The sequence below is a fragment of the Leucopleurus acutus genome (genome assembly GCF_964270905.1).
Source record: "Leucopleurus acutus genome assembly, chromosome: 21".
NCBI lineage: Eukaryota > Metazoa > Chordata > Mammalia > Artiodactyla > Delphinidae > Leucopleurus > Leucopleurus acutus.
The window spans coordinates 17,709,986-17,734,999 of record NC_139163.1 but is presented as its reverse complement, the minus strand read 5'-3'; the positions used below and the strand labels follow the sequence as shown (position 1 = coordinate 17,734,999).

The 25,014-nt window shown below is 35.2% G+C and overlaps 1 protein-coding gene across 6 annotated transcripts in view; it reads left to right on the top strand.

Moving 5' to 3' along the window:
• Positions 1-25,014, top strand: part of MICU3 (mitochondrial calcium uptake family member 3) — a gene marked incomplete at its 5' end in the record, with an annotated part of 86,114 nt that overhangs the window by 24,713 nt on the left and 36,387 nt on the right. For 5 of the 6 annotated variants that reach the window (XR_014327074.1, XM_082863670.1, XM_082863667.1 and 2 more), the window contains 5 exons: positions 5,024-5,177; positions 11,422-11,453; positions 16,013-16,091; positions 19,833-19,880; positions 23,045-23,127. Coding sequence is in view for 5 of the 6 variants with exons in the window: in XM_082863670.1 (XP_082719796.1) it covers positions 5,024-5,177; positions 11,422-11,453; positions 16,013-16,091; positions 19,833-19,880; positions 23,045-23,127 (396 nt within the window). Of the gene's footprint in view, positions 1-5,023; positions 5,178-11,421; positions 11,454-16,012; positions 16,092-19,832; positions 19,881-23,044; positions 23,128-25,014 lie in introns of those variants that run through there. The other variant, XM_082863671.1, reaches the window with a different exon arrangement.

Below are 25,014 nucleotides of genomic sequence, written 5' to 3'. Positions count from 1 at the left end.
AGGAGTCTTCAGGGAAAAAAAGCAGAGCTGGAGGAATCAGACTCCCTGACTTCAGACTATACTACAAAGGTACAGTAATCAAGACAATATGGTACTGGCACAAGAACAGAAACATAGATCAATGGAACAAGACAGAAAGCCCAGAGATAAACCCACGCACCTATGGTAACTAATCTATGACAAAGGAGGCAAGGATATACAATGGAGAAAGGACAGTCTCTTCAGTATGTGATGCTGGAAAACTGGACAACTACATGTAAAAGAATGAATGTAGAACACTCCCTAACACCATACACAAAAATAAACTCAAAATGGATTACAGACCTACATGTAAGACCGGGCACTATAAAACTCTTAGAGAAAAACATAGGAAGAACACTCTTTGACATAAATCACAGCAAGATCTTTTTTGATCCACCTCCTAGAGTAATGGAAATAAAAACAAAAATAAACAAATTGGACCTAATGAAACTTAAAAGCTTTTGCAGAGGAAAGGAAACCGTAAACAAGATGAATAGACAGCCCTCAGAATGGGAGAAAATATTTGCAAACGAATCAACGGACAAAGGATTAATCTCCAAAATATATAAACAGCTCATGCAGCTCAATATGAAAAAAACAAACAACCCAATCCAAATATGGGTAGAAGACCTAAATAGACATTTCTCCAAAGAAGACATACAGATGTCCAGGAAGCACATGAAAAGCTGTTCAGCATCACTAATTATTAGAGAAATGTAAATCAAAACTACAGTGAGGTATCACCTCACATCAGTTAGAATGGGCATCATCAGAAAATTTACAAACAACAAATGCTGGAGAGGGTGTGGAGAAAAGGGAACCCTCTTGCACTGTTGGTGGGAATGTAAATTGATACAGCCACTATGGAGAACAGTATGGAGGTTCTTTAAAAAACTAAAAATAGAATTACCATATGATCCAGCAATCCCACTACTGGGCATATATCCACAGAAAACCATAATTCAAAAAGACACATGCACTCCAATGTTCATTGCAGCACTATTTACAATAGCCAGGTCATGGAAGCAACCTAAATGCCCATCGACAGATGAATGGATAAAGAAGATGTGTTACATGCATAAAATGGAATATTACTCAGCCATAAAAAGGAACAAAATTGGGTCATTTGATGAGACGTGGGTGGATCTAGAGACTGTCATATATAGTGAAGTAAGTCAGAAAAAGAAAAACAAATATCGTGTATTAACGCATATATGTGGAACCTAGAAAAATGGTACAGATGAACCGGTTTGCAGGGCAGAAATTGAGACACAGATGTAGAGAACAAACGTATGGACACCAGGGGGGAAAGCCGTGGGGGTGGGTGGTGGTAGTGGTGTGATGAATTGGGAGATTGGGATTGACATGTATACACTGATGTGTATAAAATTGATGACTTAGAAGAACCTGCTGTATAAAAAATTAAATAAAATAAAATTTAAAAATTAAAAAAATTGTAGTATTTGTGAAAATCACACATGCTGTAGTTTCATTATTTGAAGTTTGATGATACTTTATTTTCACAATGAATTGTTCTTTATTAATGAAAGAAATGAAGTTCTTAGAAATTAAAATTTAAAATTCTAATTTTGAATAGTGGACTTCAGCGAATTTGCCTGCTGCTTGAACCCCTGTGTATCACTTATATTCTTGGCTAAGGTCCCCAGCCTGGGTCTTGTACTTGGTTCAGGATTTTGCCAAATAAATCGTATGCTACATCTTCTACACCTTTCCTGTGCTGGCTTCTTGCCCCTCCACTGCTGCCCTCTCTTGCAGTCAGTCCTCCACGTAGCAAAAAGTGTAATATACCAAATTTGAATCTCTTTCAAATTATATTTATGTTTGTTTTTTCTCTAATGATAACCAAGCACCTTCTTCTATGTTGTAACTCCCAGTATTCAGTTAAATGTGAAAACCTATATTCTTCTCTTTCTGGCCTTCCCTAATTCATATACTGATAAAATTCTCATCAGTTATACTGTCCTTTTCTTTTTTTTTCTGTACGCGGGCCTCTCACTGTTGTGGCCTCTCCCGTTGCGGAGCACAGGCCCCGGATGTGCAGGCTCAGCGGCCATGGCTCACAGGCCTAGCCGTTCCGCGATACGCAGGATCCTCCCGGACCGGGGCACGAACCCGTGTCCCCTGCATCGGCAGACGGACCCTCAACCACTGCGCCAGCAGGGAAGCCCTATACTGTCCATTTTTGTTGTTGTTGTTGTTATTCCTGTAGTCAGAAGCTAGAATTTGTGAATTTTACTGTCCTTTTTGGAAAGATATCATAGAAGCAAAAATTAATCTTTATTGTAGGAGAAAATTGGTAATGTATAACTGAAAGAAGGCAACAGAAGTAATATATACCTAGTATCAGTAATTACTTTAAAAAGTTAAGTACGTGGAACCCTGTTTTAAAATCTAAATATGAAAAAAAAGAAAAACTTGAATTACCCAATTTTTATATGTTGCAGTCACTTGGCAGGAGTGCCTGAGAATTGAGTGCTCCAAATTTCAAGACTTAAACCAGAAGTTATTAATACTTTTGCCTGAATCTGCACTTAAGAAGAGATTCATTTTACCGGAATTTTTACTCTATTAAAATAAAAAACAGTCAAAATTAAAAATAAATCCCATAAGGCTTCTTATTGCAATAGATATCTTAAACAATTACCAACATTAGTTATGAAGATGGTATGTTTGAACAACTTTGAAAAGATAGATACACCTAAGTTTTAATGTGGTACCTTTCTCACTAAAGCTTTAGGTTCTCTTTTATTATCTCAGTCTAGATTCCCAGCTTGGAATCAGAAGCCTCTCTTCTGGTTGTCCTTCACTGCCATCTGACCCACACTCAGTATCCCTTTGGCTATTTATTATCCCGTTCCCAATTATCTTTTCATCCATAAGCATTCATTCATTCACGCAATAAACATTTACCAAGCCCCTTAGATATGCCATGCGCTATGTTAATCATATGTAGACAGGTAACTGCAACACAGTATGAATGGGGAGGAAAGGGTACAAGCGACAGAATAGTAGGATATATAAAGGAAATAGCTAGGATTTATCCAAGGTACAGGGTTAACTCTCAGGGAAGGTGTATTGTCAAAGTCTAAGATACGTTAATACAAGGGATGTGATTAAGTAGGATTGATTTGGAGTAGCATCTCATATAGTAGAGAGGGTGTGGCAGCAGAAGTTTTCTTGCAGGTCGCTTTCCTAAGAGTCTGACTAAAAGAATCCCACTGACCATTTGATATGGAGCAAAGATTCATCTCCTTGGCAATAGCTGCAAAGGTATCAGGGCTCACCTCCAGAGAAACTGAAAAGCTGAACAGGAAACGGAAGTTGGTCTAAAATATTCCTGGAGCTGGCCATTGCTCAGAGACCAGTACAGTTCCCGGAGCTCATTCCAGGCATAGAGTGAAGTTTGACTCATTCTTGTTTTTATCAACAGGTTATGACTAGACTTTGGTTAGGATTAGCTTAGTTGGTTTCATGAAGTTCTAGCAGTAGGCAACCACTGAATTTATTGATAACTAGTGGATCTCTATAGCAGAGAGAGTCTAGAATGAGGCATCAGGGAGACCTGGTAAATAGCAGCTTAATACCAAGCACTGGAGTGGGGAGCTTAGCACGTGCTGTAGTTCCAGGGGAGCTACTAAAGGATCGGGAGAAGGTCTCAGGCACAGGTAGGAAATTGCTAAATTCCTTCATTAATCTTAATAACTTTTTTCTTGGATTTTCTAGGTAGATAATCATAAGTTCTTTCAAAATAGTAACAGTTGTAACTTTTGCTATAAACTCCCTGGAGGCATTTTGATAATATGTATGAAATGATTTTGTTTGACCAATCAAGTTTACTCCTAGGAGTTTACCCCAAGGAACTATTTGTAGATATATTTAAATATTTTCAAGGCTGGTCGTTATAACATTGTTTTATAATAGTAAAGTACTATGAATTAACTAAATAGTCAACCAGTTAGAATTCATTAATTGTGTTAAGCTACAAACATTTACTATTAAATATTATATAGTTACTAAAAATGGTCTACTAGACTATTTAGTGACATGGAAAAATGACACATGATATATTAACACATTATTGACTGGAGGATTTTGTAGCCATAATATGTCTCTGGTCAAAAATGTGTTAATAAGTAAAAAGGATCAGATTACTGAACAGCATAGTATAACCCCCATTTTTTGCCAAAAAAGAAAACAAAAACAGTTATGTCTATAAAATTTTAAATTCTGTCTTCTAAATTATATATAGTAACTATGCATCGCTTTTGGAATCAGGAAAAAATCATTTTATTTAAAAAGTTGTTATAGTTCAGAGAGAAAATAAATAATAGTGAGAAATTATTTATCTACAAGGAAAGATCTTTAAGTAAGACAAAAGGAGATCCCCTTCCCCCCATATACACACACTCTTGATTCTGCTCATCTTAACCTTAGGTAGAATTCAGAGTGAACATTGGTGGTAACTCTACTGTAGTGATGTAGACTTAGCAACTTCAGTTCGAATCTAAGCTCTGCCACTAAGTGGTTTCCTTAGTGGTCACCATGAACAGCCTATCACACTTTCCCTTTCTTCTTTTAGAAAATTAATAGACTACAATGAAAAGAGTTCAGATTAAATAAATAAGCCTATATAGAGAGTACATAGTAGGCATTCAGCAAGTGTTGGTGTTCCTTCTGAAGAAACTACTAGGTCAGAAATTTAATGTTCTCTGAAACTGAAGAAATAAATCGCAGGTCCTTCAAAGTGCCAGTGTAAAGTCTTCAGAACCTTAATGATATTCATTGTGGGATCTTTTGAACATTAGTTCATTTTATTCATGTGGGTAATTATTTATAATATGATTAAGTTCTCCAGAAGACAATATTTTCACACTTTTTCATTTGTTCTGTTAATTCACTATCAACATAATTGAAAACATTTATCATCTAAAAGGAGGTGTTACTTCACACAGTCCAGACTTACTTGCTTTCTTTACTTTAGGTTGCTGTTGGCAGAACAGACATTGAAGACCTAGATCTCTATGCAACATCTCGGGAAAGGCGATTTCGTTTGTTTGCTTCTGTAGAATGTGAAGGGCAGTTATTCATGACTCCATATGATTTTATTTTGGCTGTTACAACAGATGAGCCCAAATGTAAGTATATTTCTTCAGTTATCTCAATAATTTTATAAGATTTTTCTCTTGTCTCTAGTTTGTAAAAATGTGGAGCAGTATAAGTTTTCAGAACAACTAAGCAAGCAATGTGGTGTTTCAAAAGATACTATGCTCTACAATGTTACCAGACTAATATTTCTTATCAACTCCTACTGGTATCTTTTCTGTTTTCAGAAATTTCTGTTGTTTCCTCTTTCTCAGTACGTCCAACTAAACACTGCCTTACTCTTTATAATAGGTTCTTACTCTGCCAAGTCAGTTCGTATATCCAGTCTAAACAGAATAACTCAGAGGGCTGGCTCCAGTTAGACCTGGACAAAAATTCTTCCCATATCTCTTCTGAATATGTCATGGCTCCTGCAGTGTAAATATAAGTTAATCGTTTTTCACCTTTCCATGTGTTAGGGCAGTGGTTCTCAAATTTGGGGGCATTATGTACATTCTTGCAAAGTTACTTTAATGTCTGACTTAACAGAAGCCATCTGGATTCTCATATCTGCTTTTGTGTTCAATTTGTTGCAATGTATTGTTTTTCAGGAAGTATCTGAACAAAATCTGCCTCACAAATATAGAAGTAGGAAAAGGGAAGAGTATTTCAGTAGCCTTTTAGATAATTGTAGATATTCTTCTTTGGTACTGTATCAATACTTGGCTAATGGTAGTTTCTTAAAGTTTAGCTGCAATGTGGACTTTGAAACTTTTTTGTTATCTGTTTTGTTAAAATACATTGGCCTACATTGCACTTTGAATGGATCTTTTTCCCTTATATAATCTTGTAACATCAACTGGAAAATGTTGGTTTATTAAATTATGCAGATCTTCCAAATGTTGACATATCTCATTATACAATATTTTTTAAAAATCACATTCACTAATATTGTCATAATCTCATCAGAAAAGTTTTTACTTATTGGAAAGCTGTCAAATTCGTGGTGTACACAAGTTTTCCAATATTCTGATTTTTACTTGAAATCTCAAATGTTATCATTAACAACAAATACTGTCAGTTTTCTTTAAGCAAGAAGCAACTTTGTTCATTTGTACAAAAATGTCTGCCAAATACCCAGGTCTAAATAACCATAATTTGTCTGTCAGTTATTCTTTCAAGTAAAAATTGGGTTCCATGAGAAAAAGGAACTAGTTCAGTTCACAACTCAAAAAATAATCACAGAGTATTTTTTCTCAAGACAGCCATAGTACTTTGGAAGGCAGCAGAAGTGCTTTTATGCACCCTTCCCATTTCATCTCACAGAATATTAAATGACATGTAGTCAAGGACAACTATCAAATGGCAGGCACTGCACTAGGCACTGGAGATACAGTGGTGAGGGGAACGAAAGGTAAATGTTCTCCACCCTCATGGTGCTTGCAGTCTGGTGGAGGAAGCCAACACTGATCAACAAAATTTACATATAAACAACAAATTATAACTCAGTGCCATGAAAGAATGTTTCTTGATTCTATGAGAGTGTATTTTTGAGAAGTGACCTAGTCAGGTAGCTCAGAGAAATCTTCCTTGGGGAAATAAATATCACCATGAAATATGAAATCATAAGAGCTAGCTAGGTAAATGGGAAATCGGGAGTGGAGAATTTCAGCAGAAGAAACAGCGTGTGCTGAGGTGCCATGACAAGAAGGAGTGTGATACATTTGAGGAGTGGAAAAAAGATCTGGGTGGCTATAAGTGCAAAGAGCAAGGAGGAATATGGTATGTGGAATATGGGTAGGGCCAAATCATTCAGAGTCTGTAAGCTGATATTAAACATTTTTGTTTTTATCCTAAAAGTAATGGAAAACTGTGGTAGTGGTTTAAGCTGCAGGAGAATTTGGTGTATTAAAAAACCAAATTCAGGGCTTCCCTGGTGGCGCAGTGGTTGAGAGTCCGCCTGCCGATGCAGGGACCACGGGTTCGTGCCCCGGTCCAGGAAGATTCCACATGCCGCGGAGCGGCTGGGCCCATGAGCCATGGCCGCTGAGCCTGCGCGTCCGGAGCCTGTGCTCCGCAACGGGAGAGACCACAACAGTGAGAGGCCCGCGTACCGCAAAAAAAACCCCAAATTCAACTAAGTAAATTTTCAAGATCTTATTGACTTTATTCAACGATTAATGAATTGAGCAGCATCCAATCTAGCAAATATAAAGGGGCTCTGAGGAGCTGTACAAAATGAAAGGCCTTTTATAGGCAGAAGGAAGCAGGAACAAGTAGGTTATATTAGGCCAGAAAAAGCAGGTTGGTTATTGTGAGGTCACTTGCCTTCAGGAGATGGTAGGGGTCTGTCAGACAGATGACCTAACTGCTGCTGATCAGGTGATTCCTGATGACTGGTTTAAGATTCCACGTGGGAGATAAGTGACACATTAGTAATTAAGTCTCAGTTGGGTGACATGGGGCTTAGCATAGGCAACTCCATTTTGGGCCTGTTGTCTTGTTTTCAACAGGTGCCTGCCATGATTATATTGTGTTTTGAAAGATCTCAGGGTGGAGACAGATTACAGAGGTCCAGAGTGGCCATGAGCAGATCAGAGAGGAGACTCTTGTCCAAGCATCAGAAGCTTCTAACAATGGTGGCAATGGTAATGATGGAGTAGTGAGTACTAAGGATTTCTGGTTGGCTTAACTGGATGGATGGCAGTAGGGACTGGCGTTAAAGGGAAAAATCACAACTTCAGTTTTGGACATGATGTAGTTAAATGCCTCAGATTTGTAAAAGAGGAGATACCAAGGAGGCAGTAGGATCTAGCTCTTGATCATTGATTTCAATTCACTGAAAATCATCGTACCACATAATTAGTTGTTTGATAATCTGCTTGAAACTGTCAAATGAATGCCTTAAGTTAGGTTAAAACAATTATAGCCATCTCTTCTTCAGAGATAGAGTTATGGCAAAACCAAACTTAAATCCTCAAGGACTAATGGAAGCATGGTTACTGTAGTTGATAATATTGTACAGCATTGTATAATTAAAACTTGCTAAGAGAACAGATCTTAAACATTCTCAACAACAAAAAAGGTAACTGAGGTGAAAGAAAAATGTATAAAAGTTCAAAAAATTCAATCTTCAGTAATTTGACAAATTGGCTACTTCACACATTAGCTTTTAATGAATTAATTTTTGATGCTTTGGATTATTTCCATTGGAGATCGGGGGGAAGGCTGGGAAGAGGTATGTGTTTGGGATTCATCTGTACATGATTGGTAATTAATGCAATGTGTATGGATGAGATTGCCTAGGGAGGTGGCATAGTACGAGAATAAAGGTGACAGTAGCGATACAAAAGGCTAGAGTTTAAGTAGGGCTCTTTTTTTGGAGAATTTGAAGTCTGTGGTAAGAATTGTATCTCTCTATGCTTTTTTGGTTCCCGTTCCCTCCCCCCCCCCCTCCCACTTCCTTCAAGAAATATTTATTGAGTACTTACCATGTGCCAGATAAACATATTCTGCCTTGGAATTGGTTGTTTCTGTATTTTTTGTCCTCCTATAATATTGTACGTTTCCTGAGTGTAGGGACTTTGTACATAGAAAAGACTCTTATACATAAGTAGGTATATACGTGTTCCATACATTTTGTTTAATTGTTTTTGTACAGTGTGGATTTTTATATTTATTTTTGGTATAGATTTGATAAAACTATTAATATATCTCTTACAATATCAAATGGTACTTTTGCATCAAATTCTGTAACTGTTGTCAAACATATTTGAGAAGTTATCCTTTAAGTAATGCTTACTGGTTTAAAATTTCATAATTTGAAATTTTTTAATTCATTATTTTCTTTATTTTTATCTTCATAATGTATTCACTGGAAGCCTACTGTTGGATTTTTGCTTTTTGGAAATAATTTTAGCTGTGATTCTTTTGATAGATATTCCAAAACTATCACTTGCAGGGGAAAAACTGGTTTCCAGTATAAACACAGGATATTTAACAACCACAAATTAATATCAGTTAATTTCTAACCAGCACTTTTAAGACATAATTAAGAATGGTAACTAAAGATCAAGATAGTTGTAAAAACTTTTTTAAAACTGTAGGGTTTTAAAAAGAAATATTTACCTCAAAAAAGAAAATATGCTTCATAGACTGAATATTAAATCATATACATATCAAAATAGCATATTGAAATTTGACTTGTGTTTAGACCTTGGCATTCATTTATGAGCTTTGAGAACCTGAGTAAGTTATTTAATCTTTTGTTTCTTCATTTATAAAAGTAAAAATAGCAGCCTTATGAGGTTTTTTAAGGATTGAATGATAACAGTCATGTTTAGTGTAATACCTGACATGCAATAAGCACTTAATAAACATTGCTAGCTGTCATTGTCATCATAATCATTATCACTTGAATTCATAACCATTATTTTTAAAAATCTTTAATATAATTTTATGGCAACATCAACAGGAAAATGGTATGCTATGTAAACATTTGCTTAATAATTATAGTTCAAATAAATGTCAATTGAGATATATATCTGATTGTTGATTGTAACTTTGTGTTTGAAATCAAGAAAATTTCTTGTTTTACCCACTTAAATAGAACCTAAGAGGTAAACTGTTCATCTAAAACTAAAATAAGTAATTATTTTCATATAGCTTCAAGTATTATTTAATTTTAAGTTAAGAAATTTCAGACATACTAAAAATATTAAAAATATAATGAAAACATCAACCTATAGCTTAAGAAATAAAATATATCCAAAAGAATGAAGTCCCTCTTCACCTTATATTTATATATGCAGTAACTTCATGTGAAATAAGGAATTTAGAAAATCAGAAAATCCTTTGAAGAACAATCTTAATGGCTCTTTAGTTTTATTTTAAAAAAAAAGCCAATAATACTGAACATGGTGACATATCCGGCAGAATGAATATGTCTTTTGTGAATAATTTACCCTGGAAATCTCATAAACCCTACAAAACTCAAGAGTGTCTAACTTCCTCTTTTGATAAATAGCTTCTGAACATTGCATAAGAGCATGTACATGTACTTTTGTACCATTTATTTTTCTTCTTTTCTTACTGCTATATTTCAAAAGCAACAGAATAATAAATATTATTTACATTGTTGTGTTCATTGTGTAAAGGAGGATGTCTATGAAATGAATGTGTAAAGTATTATAATTAAGGTTAAATGCTGAATTCTACTGTATAGACCTGTGATTTTAATCTTGATTACATGTTTGCATATAAACTGTCTTGGGTAAAGAAAGGATGTTGTTGCTACATAGAGAAGAAAACTATCTTCATAAAAATCAGTTTGCCAAATTTTAGAACATAGTTTTTCCCTTTTGATCTTAAAATGACTTATTACATCGCTTAAAAAAGAGAAAGTTAAGCAAAACATGCCTATCTTATAATCTTGAATTTGATATATTATTTATGTTAGCTATGGTTAACTATACAGAAATGGCCACATTGCCATGTAGAAAAATTATTGGTTGTCATTATTGTAATGTAGCTGAAATAGTTGATATTTACTAGTTCCTAATGCAGCTGTGTTATAGGACTTAATCACATACAAACCTGGAGATAATTCTTGGACAAGCATTAGATATTCACAGTGTTCAAATCTGAGCAAGGAAACAGCAATGTTGACTATGAGATTTATAGTGTTTGAGATCTTCAGGGATGTGAGGAGAAATCAGAAAAAGAAAGTGATCTCAGGTATTTTATTCAACTATGACATTCTTAGGGGAGAAGAATGGAAAACAGGCCAAGAGTCTCTCTATCACATTACCTGTTCTCTCCTTGATCTTTTTTTCTCTTTGCCCCTATCCTTCCCCTTCACTCTAGAGAGACCTGACCTTTGAAGTATAATCAGAGATACTAACACAGCAGAGATCATGAGTGACACCTTAAAATTATAATTTCTCTATGTTAATATTTTATATTCTAACATCAGTGTTTAATGAATATCACTGTTTGTGTTTTAAGCCCATAGGATGTTTAACATGAAGTAATTAACTTACTTTATAAATCCAGAAATCCCCAAAGTAAGATAATGATTATGGAAAATGTGTTTTCTATTCCACTGATATTATTTAAGTAGTTTATAGTACGTGAAACAAATACATAATGCATAACATACATAGGTCTAAATCTTGAGATTAAAAAACTTTGCCTTTTAGATATAAAAGTCAGTGTTATGAGTTATGATTGTAGATGGTTACTGAATTTTGATATATATTACATGAAGTATTATCTAATTTTTTATGTTTATTATAGTTGCTAAAACATGGAAGTCACTTTCTAAGCAGGTAGGTTAAAGCTCTTGGTATATGTATGCATGCACACTATTTTATTTTATTTATTTATTTTTTAAAAATTTATTTATTTATTTGGCTGCACTGGGTCTTAGTTGTGGCATGTGGGATCAAGTTCCCTGACCAGGGATCAAACCCGGGGCTCCTGCATTGGGAGCATGGAGCCTTAGCCACTGGACCACCATGGAAGTCCTGCACACTATTTTATATATATATATTTATGTGATGTATACATATATAAATGTGATATGTACATATATATAAGATATATAAAGCTGAACTCAAAGGAGATTATTAGCAAATTTTGCTAAATTCAATATTAAAAATTTTGGCACACCAAAAAACAGTGTCAACAATGTTAAAAGATGTATGACAGATGGGAGAATATGCTTGCAACATATTGGGTTGGCTAAAAAGTTCGTTCGGGTTTTCTTAAGATATGAAAAACCAGAACGAACTTTTTGGCCAACTCATTATTAACAGAAAAGGCTAAGTGTCTTGTAGTCATATAGAACTCCTGTAAATCAATATACAAAAGATAATAAGAAAATAATGGGTAGACATAGCCAGAAGGGCCAATAAATATATGTAAAGGAGCTCAACCTCACTAGTAATCAGGGATATGCAAATTAAACCAATGATCTGATGCTAGTTCACACCCATCAGATTGTCAGGTTCTAGAAATCTAACAATACCAGTAATTCAAGGACAAGAAGAAGGAGGAATCAGGTGAGAATGTAAATTGGTATAGTCTCTTTTGAGAGAAATTTGGCACTATCTAATGCATATCAAAAATTCTACTTCTAGATATGTTTACAAGAGAAACACTTGTATGCTTATACCAGGAGTCCTAAAAAAATTAGGAACAATATAAATGCCAGTCAGTAGAGGAATTAATAAAAGAATGTGAAATAGGCATATGAAGGACAATACAGTAATATAGAGCTAAGATGAATAAATACACAAGAGATATGTGTATCAACATGAATAGACCTAAAAAACATGAGTTTGAGTAAAACAGCAAATTGCAAAATAATATAAACTGGTCTTTCTTAACGTGCAAAGACCTTTTTGGGGGTCCATGAAGTCAAGACTATTTTCATAATAATACTGAAAAGATACGTGTTCTATTACTCTCATTCTGTGACAAGTGTACAGTGGAGTTTTCCAGAGGCTGCATGATGAGTGATGACATCATCACTCTGAGAACTAATAGAATATGTGCTTGTGTGTTTTTGTGTTCTAAAAATGTATCATTTCGATTTCCACATGCATTAAATATTGATAGATATAACCTACATAAGCAATATCTCTTTTGGGTAAACAATTTTTAAGAGTATAAAGAGTTACATTTCAGAACTGCTTATATAGACAATTGCTACGTAGCCATTAAAATGAAAATGAAGAATATTTGGCAGGAAAATACGCTCATGACATATTAATGCAAAGAGTAATTTACAAAACAGTATGCAGAAAATGATTTAATATTTGCAACAAGAATGACAAAAATACTGTATAAATATGCCTAGATAGAGAATTAGATTAAAAGGAGATTAAATAAAATTTTTAATTGTGGTTCGTCCCTGGATTACAATCCGGTTTTATTTTCTGCATTTACTAATTTTCCTATAACATATATATTACGTATATAGTTATAAAAATTGTCCTCAGAAAAATTGTATAAAGCCTTTCAAAGGCATCTATAATTCTAGGTAAATGAATTCAATCCAGCAAATATTTATTTAGTCCCTACTTGCAATACTGCAATACAGTTCTGAAACTTATCACCCAGAGTTAGCATCAGACCCCACAGATTTAAGGACCCATTTCCCAAAAAGGTGGCCCTCATTTCAGCTGTCAGCTGCAACTCAAGGGGTCCCGGACCACCCACACTGCTGACCAACTGGCTACAAATTTAGAGAGTTCCCACAACTCCACTCAAGTTTGATAATTTGTTAGAGTGACTCATAGAACTCAGGAACGTTCTACATGTAGAATTATAGTTTATCATTATAAGGGAACAAATCAAAGCCAGCCAAATGGAGAGACACATACAGCAAGTTATAGGAGGGTTCCAAACACAGCTTCTGTGCCCTCTCCCTGAAGGATCAGGGTATGTCACCCTCCTGGCACACCCATGTGTTCACCAGCCTGAAAGCTCCACTGAGTTTGGTGTCCAGAGTTTTTATTGGGGGTTTCATTGCATAGGTGTGATTGATCGAATCATTGGCCACATGGTTGAATTCAACCTCCAGTCCCTTTCCTCTCCCCTCCCCAGAGGTCAGGCTAGTTCAAAGCCCCAACACTTGAATCATGGGGTTATTTTTGAAGGTCAGCCCCCCATCTTGAGTCATCTCCTCAGCATAAACTTTGGTGTTATGCAAGGATATAGTCTTCCTCCCAGGAACCAGGGACAAAGGCCAATCAAATTCTTTATCATACAACACTACTACCTATAAGAGACTAAGGTAGGCACTGGGAGAGGGGAGAGAGATTCCCGCCTGAGTGGAAATACAGTTTTTAATAAAACTTAAAAGTCCCTAGCCTCCACTGCAGTGAACTCTACTCAATACTCTGTTATAACCTATATGGGAAAAGAATCTGAAAAAGAATGGATATATGTATATGTATAACTGACTCACTTTGCTGTACACCTGCAACTAACATAATACTGTAAATCAACTATATGTCAATATAAAATAAAAATTAAATTAAGAAAAAAAAGTCCCTGAAGTTGACACAAAACAAGATTAGTATGTCAACTGGATGATCTAGACCAGACAAGGAACTAAATTATTACAGAAATAAACTGCTTAGAGTCAGTAAGGATCTGGACAGTCATTTACTAGTTGTATAATTCCGGGTGAGTTACTTATCTTCTTTAAGACACAGTAAAATATGCATAATGAGGATAATTTTTTAGAATTAAATGAGATATGTATCAGCCCATTGCCAAGCATATAGGGGACACTCAGTAAAAGGTAGCTATGATTTTTTTGGTCTTAAATTTTAGCTGAGTTTAAGTAGAAGAAATGAGTTGAATACATGGGAACAGTTAAAATGGAGATGGTAGTATTTATATAATAGAAACAGTATTAATGAAATATATAAAATGTACTCAAAATATTAATATTTTTTAATCTCCTGCTCTAACAAAAATGTTTATGAGTTTACTATTGTTTAAACATTAAATATCCTAGCTTCTCATTATTATTCATATGTGAATTGCTACCCTAGTCAGACACTACTGAGCACCAGGTGGCGTCTATTACCTGCAGTGCAGAAATAACACCAGGAAGGAAATGAGAGCAAGGATTCACAGATAGGCTTCAGGGCGTCTATAAATCCCCTAAAAATACCTCTCCTGCCTTTGGGGTCCCAGAGATTCCTTATTTGCCTGCTAACCCAGCTCTATAATGAAAAAGATGGTTTATAAATGTCACAGAGCTTTTTTATGTACAACTACATCAGGAAGGATTTGTCTAAAGTGCTTCTCAAACTTGAATGTGCATAAAAATCACCTGGAGATCATGTTAAAAATTGATTCTGGTTCAGGAGGCCAGGGATGGGATCTGAGATTCTGCATTTCTAACAAGCTCCCCGGTGATGATGCCCGGGCCATTGGGGAACCACATTTTGAGTAGCAAGAGTCAGATCTGGAAAAAAAGTCATTTCTATTGTTTTTTCAGTATGTTACTTAGCAGACTAATTTTTTAATTTCAAATTATTTCAACTTATCTCACCAAATCCTTTAATAATTTTTTCACAGTTAACCTAATTATAATTTTCACTTATTTTTAACACAGTATGTGTAATAAATACAAAATCATTCTAGTATCTGAGCAATGAATCAAATGTTTAAATTTTCCAAAATAGTCCCCCCTCAGCTTGATTAAAAAAGAAAAAAAGCTGGCTAACCAGCAATTGAGGTGTGTATTCTTTACTGAATATTTAAGTTAAAATTAGAAAAAAAAATTGCAGCGTTGGACAAAATAACTCAACACCCTGTCATCCTGCTGCATCTGATGTCATCATTCTTTGAGTCACTATTAAAATACTCTTCATTCTTTCCCAGCATAATCTGTTGCCCAGTTACTTCATCTACCACAAAATCCCCTAAATCCAGGAGGGCTACAGAAAACAGTATGTGAAGCCCAGTGATCATGTGTGACCTGTATTAGGAAGTCCACCTTTTCCTGTGGCTTCCACGGAACCATCCTTTTCTAACTGGCTCCAGAACTTAAATTCACTGTTTTATCTTAATTAGATTATCATATATATATGTATTTCTCCAGTTATTAAGTTTACCTGAAATTTTCGGTAGCTCTAATTGAATTTAATGTAGCATCTTCATCACTTATTTTTACATTTGGACTGTGGGCAAATATTGGGTTTTATGGTTGAATGAACCACAGATAAAATAGTATAAATACAGTCATGTCTCACGTCTTCTAAGCAGAGAATGTTTTTGCATAGGCATTTGAATATTTTTGGTCTATTTTATAAGTAAATGGTTTACCAGTTAATCAGCATTATGATACCTTATGTCATAGGAATTAAATCAAATGCTATCAGAAACACCACCAGTTTGGAAAGGATCATCAAAGCTATTTCGAAGTCTTAAAGAAAGAGGTAAGTTAACTATAGTATTTATGTATTTTAATATTGATACTATATTATTTATACTATTTATACATATTTTCCTCATGCTTAAATAATTTTATAATTAATGTGTCTATGTACATGGAAAAAAAACTGAAAAGGAAAACACCAAAATATTAATAATGATTGTTTCTCGGCAGTGGGATTACAGGTGGTTTTTATGTTACTTTTTATATACACTATTCATATCTTCCACACTTTTCACAACAAAATGAACTTTTATAGTTAAAAAAAAACCTTTTTAACCATATTGAGAAGTATATGTTATATTTACCCACAGAAAGCAGTTTTCAAAAATACTGATTTCCAAATGTTTATTTTTCTTCTTTCCTTTTACTTCCAGGGAATTGCAGATTTTCTTAAATTTAATCAATATGAAAAGTTTATTGGATATATCTTTTGGTTGCACAATTTGAACATGTTTCTTTTAAAAACAACACTCACTGCAAAAATCCACCTATTTCAACTTACCATATTACCCATATCTATTTATACATTAACTCGTTAATTCATACATGGCTTTGCAATCAAATTATATAGCTTTTATTGCAATTTTCTTTTACATTGTACTTTTTATAAATGTTTATAGCAGAAACTAATAAACTCTCTTTAATCTTAAAAAGGAATGTTTCTTAGAAATATATATTTTCATATTCAAATATAAGAGTATGCAAAATAACAATATAAAACATTTATCTAAACTTACCTTTTTTTCATCAGTTTCAACCAATATTGGTTTGAAAGTAATATATTTAATGTGAAGATAAATACTTTATAAAGGATTAGTTATAATCCATATATTTTTGCCTAAGTAGAATTAGAAATTCAGATTGCTTACGCCTGGTTCTCATGGACTCTGGAAGGAGGAGACACCTTGTCTTTAACTGTAGGCTTTTCATAACTAGGGTTTTTAAATCTTTGTGAAATCTGGGCCATGGTGTCTTTAAAGTTCTTAGAAGTTTTTTTCTGGAAGTTGTCTTAAAGATTGCCATTCAAATCTTAGGGTGGAATGATAGGATCAGGAAAATTCAAAGCTCAGAATAATGAGGGAAATTGGTGAATGTAAAAAATATTTCTTTAATACCTCTCATGGGAAAATGCAATTGGATCAGATATAATCCAAGAAAGATAAATGCATGGAAGAAGGAAATTCTTTTCAGTTAGGGGGAGGGTTAAATCTGGAAGCCATAGGTTTAGGCAGGTCCTAATCCTACTTAAATTGTATGCATATTTGCATATTTTTTTCAGGGGGAGATGATCTATTCAGTGCTACCCAATAGAACTATCTGCAGTGATGGGAATGTCCGTATGGTAGCCACGAGCCAAATGTGGCTGTTAATTACCTGAAATGGGGCTACTGTATCTGAGGAACTGAATTTTTAATTTTATCTACTTTTAATTATTTTAAATTTAAATAGCCCCGTGTGGCCAATGGCTACACTGTAGAACAGTGCAGATCTATGTCATAGTGATGGGATTATCAAGGTAATCCGTGAACCCAAGAAGTTTTAGAACCATAGGGTTAGGTAAAGTAGAGAGTTACAGAGAATCTTGCTTTTTTATAAAGAGATTAGGTGGAAGAGGAATTGTAAAGCTAAGTTTTTAGAACTATTGAAAACTAATTTACAAATTAATTTTGTCTGCTTAAAATATAACCCAGCAAGAAAATGTTAGGCAGTTTTACAAAAATTTAATTGGTATACAGCATTTATGAAAACATGAATTACATAGACTTAGTTATAATAGCTAACTGTAATATATCATGATATAGGAACTAAACAGTGTAATGCTTTTAAGAAACTTCCCTTAGAATTTTTTAAAATTGAATTTTCAAGAGACACCTAGTTGGCATCTTTCTTAGCCTCTTTTTCTAAGGATCGAAACATTACTATATGCTTAGCATTTATTATTATTTTTGATCCTGGGTGGCCTTAAAATAAATTGAAAGGTTAATCTAATGGTTTTCCATTTTTGTAATTAAAAACATTATGAATCTACAGTTCATGTTTAGTAATATTTTCCCTTCTCCCTGACCTTTTTTTTTTTTTACACCTTTACTGGAGTATGATTGCTTTACAATAGTGTGTTAGTTTCTGCTGTATAACAAAGTGAATCAGCTATACACATACATATATCCCCATATCCCCTCCCTCTTGCGTCTCCCTCCCTCCCACCCTCCCTATCCCACCCCTCTAGGTGGTCACAGAGCACGGAGCTGATCTCCCTGTGCCATGCGGCTGCTTCCCACTAGCTAGCTATTTTATATTTGGTCGTGTATATATGTCCCTGACCATTTTTATTAAATTATATCATGAGTTTCTCACTTTGTTTTTCTTCCCTGTGGATTATACCACCTCAAAAACCACTTAGTACTTCAGACAAGTGCCTACCATGATCATCATCATCAGGACTCTCGCTGTTTTGTAATCCGTCAGTGAGGGGAATCTTGAGTTGATTATCAAGTAAAAGGTGTAGAGCAGATATTAAACTGCTTTATGCTAACCAGCACCGCTTGTGCATTCCACCAAGTCAGAGCAACAGTCAGTGAGACGGGGTTATGGAGATACAGAGCCCATTTCCAGATCTTTTTTTTTGAGGGATCCCTATGGAATCTAGGTATTGTATCTTATATACGTTGACCATTCCAGAATCTTTCTCCCATAACATTCATGGCAATCAACCAGAACTATGTCTATAGGTCACAATATTCTAGTATAAACAAAAGACGGGAATGCTTTCAGGGCCTCCTAGCTCGGTCCCTTCACATCTTCTGACAAACTGCCTGACAGTGACTCCTCTTCCTTTGTTCTGTAACAAAGAGGGTAGCCTCAAAGAACATCAGGTAAAGTGGAGTTTTAAAGTTCACGATCTGATTATTTTAAGGATTTTTATACCCTTTTACCAACCATGAGGACTGTCTGGTATCTGGATAAGTGTTATTGGCTTATTTCTGATTTTCATTTTCTCAGGATACACTTGGAAAAACAATTAAGCCATTAATTCTAGTTTTGGGTGTTATAATCCAAAAGCAAGAATTTGAGTAACAAAATGTATGTTTTTATGTAGTCCAAACAAACTCCTTTTAAAGTTTATGAGATTACAGAGAACTCAGGATACAATATACAGAAAGTGTAAGCTTTCTGTAAAAATTGAAACTTCTTAGATTACATTTAATAGAAGCATGAAGCTTATCAAGAATAATGAGTGATAACTTGAAAGGAGAAAAGTAATAACTATAGAGTTGTGTTTTTTGAATGCAATAAGAAGTCAAATCTCTAAGCAAGAATATCTAAATGTTTTATTCAAGGGTTACTAAGAAATTATTAAGCATTTTACAGTGTTATCCATTTCCAACATTTTTATTTTATGTTAGATTCATACCTTGAAAGCTAGCAACGCATTTAAAATTTACAGCTATATGTAAACATTATTGATAATTTTGCTTTTATGCCAGTATATCTGGAAGCATTAATGTGATTTTTATATGGGTTTCTACAGAGGCATATGAAACAATGTAAATTTTATTTGTTTCTTTCACCCTGATTTTGTAGTAATAGTTTAGTCTCATTGAAAACAATATTTAGCATCTTCTTTAAAACTCTAAGTTCTTTATAAATATTACTGCTATTATAAGAATAATATTTTACCTGATAAATATGAAGAGAAAGTAATATTTTATATATAGCATAACTAATACTATTTTTCTTCTAGGTGTGATTTCTTACACAGAATATCTTTTTCTTTTATGTATTTTAACAAGTAAGTATACTCACTAAATCTATTTCTGGATACAGTTTTCTTTCTCAAGCATAATCTTGGGAAATAAATCTTTTTTAAAATTAATTAATTTATTTTTTGCTGCATTGGGTCTTCGTTGCTGCACGCGGGCTTTCTCTAGTTGTGGTGAGCAGGGGCTGCTCTTTGTTGCGGTGTGCGGGCTTATTGCGGTGGCTTCTCTCGTTGTGGAGCACGAGCTCTAGGCACATGGGCTTCAGTAGTTGTGGCGCACGAGCTCTAGAGCACAGGCTCAGTAGTTGTGGTGCACGGGCTTAGTTGCTCTGAGGCATGTGGGATCATCACGGACCAGGGCTCGAACCTGTGACCCCTGCATTGAAAATCAGTTTAGGTCTATCCAGGCTGTTTTGCAAAATTCATGTCTATATGCCAGTGGAAAATGCTAAGCACAGTACTATCAAGGGTCAAAACCATAAATATTATTATGGCTTACGGTGTAGTAAATAAAATGCTCATAAATTATACACTTAATATCCTATATCAATCCCTGTGGTTGGATCTACATGGGAGCCTAAAGGTCAGGATGTGTAGTGATTTGTAAATTTCCTGCTACACTCATTCATTCAAATCACATTTTCTGCAAGACTAGTGTGAAAGAATGAGTCCTTTAACTAGTAAGTCTATAAGAAGACCCATCATACATCCTACAACAGCTTTATTATTATCTTCCTCTTATATACAGCAATTCTTATGCAGTACATGAAGGGTTTACTAAGGTGTTCAGTTAAATTTCGTTGCATTTAATGGAGGAACTTACATGCTATAGTTCACAGTGCTCCAGCCACCTGACCTTTTTATTCCCTGAATTCTCACCTCAGGAATTCGTACTTTCTGCTCCCTCTACCATCAGTACTTTTACTAAAGATCCTCAGGATAGTAAAAATCATTCAGGTTTCCTTTGAAATATGAAGACTTAGAGAAGGCTTACTTGACCATTCTCCCTAAAATAACTCCCTCTTCCATCTCTCCCCTTTTATCCCTTTACAATGTTTTATTTTCTTCATAGTACTTGAACTATTCGAAAGTGTTTGTTTACTGGTTTACATGTTTTTGTCTCTCTCCCCACAGTTGAATGCAAGGTCCACAATGGCAAAGATTTTATCTTTTCACCTGGTAGCCTCTCAGAAAATAATTGGCAAATGAATGAAGAAAGGAGTGAAATAAAAGAATGTGGCTAGTGGAATTTCCAATTGTGGAGATTTATGGAGATGTGTGGAAACAAGAACATCAATAAAATTGTGTCATTAGAAACCAATCTTAAAATTCCTATACTTCTGTAATTAGAAAATTCACAGCCACTGTGTTATTTCTGAATTTAGTAATGGATGCTGTTATGTTGGAGTTCTGTTGCAGGAAATTTGGTGTGTGTGTGTGTGTGTGTGTGTGTGCTTGCACACATGTGTATTTCAAAAATTGTATATTTTTTTCTTGCTTTTTTCCTCCTGGCTCAAAGTCATTTAAAATGTTGGTGCTGAAGAAAAGCAAGTATTGTGCAGTTAGTTATAGGACAGCCTGAGGTTGTCCCAGAGTGGAAAGCCATTCTGATGATTTCAGTCCAGTCAGTGATGAATGCCACTGTGGAAAGTAGAGGAGTGGGTGCCAAGGAGTAACTCAGAGACTTGTCTTAAAGTTATCTTGTTAGCAGAACAACTTTAGATGCAAAATTAGAAGTTATAAGTGCCTGGACCAGCAGAGTGATGGGTCCGAGTAAAACAAAACTGGTGAGGAAAGCCACTTGTTGAGCTGGGACAGGGTTGGTTTAAGCATGTTGGAAAAAACACAGATAGTGGTTTTTGCTTACTACAGAAAGGGTAGGATCTTTGGATGCTGTGAATCTTCATTTGGAGTTCAGGACCCATCTTAGAAACTACTAAGAGTTTGAATTGAAAAGTTATGGGTGTCGTTTAGATTAGAACCAAGAAAAATGTGAAAAGAGGGCTGGCAGGAAGTGGGCTAGATAATCTATGTTACCTGTCCATAGTTTTCTCCCCTTTACTTTTTATTACTTTAACTTAATATACCCTTCCAAGTAATGCTGGTGAGGACTTCTTTCTATGTGTCTTCAGATATTTTTAAAGCTTAAATCTTGGTTATCAGAGATGGTGTAACTTTTTCTTTCTTTCTCAAGCGAATGATAATGAAAATAAGTCTAGATTCCTAAAATACGTGCAAAAAAATGAACTTCCATAAAAGACTGGCTTTCATTTCCATTATTTTCAGAGACAGCTATTACCCGTTAAGAAAGTAGAGCTGTGTGCTTTGTTTTTGCCGGGTTCACGGTTTCACAACAGGTAGTGGCAAGTGTATCTGTGAGAGGTCCTTTTTAAACTTTTTGCCAGTCATCTTAAAAGAGAAGGTCAGATGTTTTGAAAAAGGCATGTACACTGAGCTCCTCTTTGAAGGATACGTTCAAGTTTTCTTCTGTCCAGGTTTTCTTCTTTATGCCTTAGAAGTGAAAAGAGAAGAAGGATTGAATCTCATTATAGGGTTCATACAATTAAGGCAGTTCGTAATGTGTGAAAGTCTGATTTTCTCAGAAAAGGAGTTGTTCCTTGTATTTGGGGAGAATTAAGTATTCAAGCTCTCTTTATATTTCTGTATTTGAAGCCTCTAGAAGTTCAAACCCAAATATGTAATCTCTCATGCTTGACATTTTTTCGCAGGTTATTTCCATTATAATTTTCCCAAGATTTTAGACTGCTCCATTGTGTCATATTCTTATTTTTCCTTCTGTTCTAAGTAGCTGACATATTAAAAATACTTCAGATGTGATGAGGTGATATTTTCCTTTTAAACAAACTGACAGACTTTGGCTAAGAAAGAAATATTTATCTTTGGAAGGAAGGTAGTCAAATTTTACTGTCAGTGCTATGCAACAGGTATCACACAAGTAGATTTAAAGTGTATTATCAATTGTGTTACTAAGTGTGCTAATTTATGAAGCAGAAATATATATACTTACGTGTAGCTTTTATTATATTTAAATAATAACATGTTGCTTTTAATTTCTTGGTTAAAGAAAGTATTTCTGTATAGAATGTGAATAATTGTTTACAACTAATGTGGATTTTTTTACTTTAAAAACATTTTTTCATTTCACAAATACTTTTCCTGTTCTTTTCTGGCAGAGCCACATGCAGGTTTTAGAATAGCTTTCAACATGTTTGACACCGATGGCAATGAGATGGTAGATAAAAAGGAGTTTTTGGTGGTATGTATATTACAAGCTACATTTTATCAATAATTAAACATTGCTTATATTTTTATGTTTTGCATTATTTAGAATACCGTTGTAGAAAAAAGAGTGAAAATTTTATGCTTTCACTTTAATTTAATAAAGTATATACTCATGTACTTTATTTTGAATGATTTTGTTTTTTTTTTTGCTGTGTTGGGTCTTTGTTACTGAACGCAGGATATTTCGTTGTGGCGCGCAGGCTTCTCTCTAGTTGTGGCGTGTGGGTTTTCTCTTTGCTAATTGTGTCACGGGCTCCAGAGCACGTGGGCTCTGTAGTTTGTGGCACATGGGCTCTCGAGTTGAGGCCTCCGAGCTCAGTAGTTGTGGTGCATGGGCTTAGTTGCCCCGCGGCATGTGGGATCTTAGTTCCTTCACCAGGGATCGAACCCACATCGCCTGCATTGCAAGGCGGATTCTTTACCACTGGACCACCAGGGAAGTCCCTATTTTGAATGATTTTTACACTATAAAAAAATAAATTATATTCAGTGTATAAAGATGCTTATAGTTGTTTACACATCTTCTGGAAGTTTGAAATGTGTCAGATGATTTCCACTGGGTGGGTGACAAGCAATCCTGAGGTGTTATGCATGCTCAGTCTCTATCATATCAGCCACCCAATCACAGACAGCGCTTTGCCACAGGAACTCCCCTTCCTTCTCATTAAAGGATTTACGATTTTTCTTTTTCCTTTTCTCTTCCACTCATTGCTGCCTTGTATTCCAGTCTTAGCCCAATTTCCTACTCCCTTCTCCTGTCTTTGACCAGGGGCTGATCTCCAGTGGAGGGTGAGAGTGTTCTTGGTATTTGTCCTTCAGCCTTTCTCACCCGACTGGTCCCGTGTTGGTGCTGGTCTGGCAGCATCATCAGCTGCTCTCTCATCTTACCACCCCCACCTTCCAGAATTTTTCCATTGCTTTTTACCCCTGTGTCCTTTATCTACTTCTGTGACCAAATGCCTATTCTGTTTTTCTCCAAAACAGAGATTAGCATTAGTTTACTCCTTCCAGTAACAACCTCTACCCTTAGCATTTATGTTTAACTCAATATTTACCTCTACTCTCCTAGTGAAAAGAGAAGGGAAAAATAACATAAATAGCCATTTATTTTTCCTGTGTATCGAGCCAATAAAAATCCCTTGGAAAACCTCTTAAATAGCTTAGTATTTTCTTCAGAGGCTGGCGTGTAGAAGAGAAACTATGCAGTCATTCTTTTCCATGGTAGGAAAGAGAAGAGAGAGAAATCCTCATCAAAAGCTAATTAGCCATTAAAAAGGAAGCAAGCTAACTAATATTGCGATCTATCAAAAGGCTTAATCTAATACCCATGTGGCCGTTGCCCGAGTACAGTGCCTGAGCAGGTCACTGGAGCTGGAACCACGAAGGGTCCCTCACTGCAGTGCTTTTCAGGATACGGGGGAGGTGAGAGGTTTCAGCTTCATTGCAGTAGATCGAGAGATGCACGTAACACCCTAAAATGGACAGGCTTAGTTTACTATAGTTCTGTCATGACAGCGTACAACTGTATTTTAGGACTTTCACAATGGGCCTAGTAATCTAAATAATTTTCAATAAACTTTCTATGACAGCAGTGCCAAGTTCCACCCCACTGTCTTAAAGATTAACTTTTGGAACTCAGTTCATTGGAAGTTGCCTGTCTTTCGGAATCTTGTCTGTGGAGATGGGAGGTGAAAACATTCATGCAGAATTTCTATTTATTTCCACTGTACACTCTTACAGAAGTTGCCCTTGCTTTAAAGCGGTGGTCTCCTCTGCAGTGGCTGTGTACTAATAGTTTTTTGTTTGTTGTTTGTTTGTAAACAGCAAAGAGTTTGGAAGTAGAGGTGGAGTTGGGCAAAGT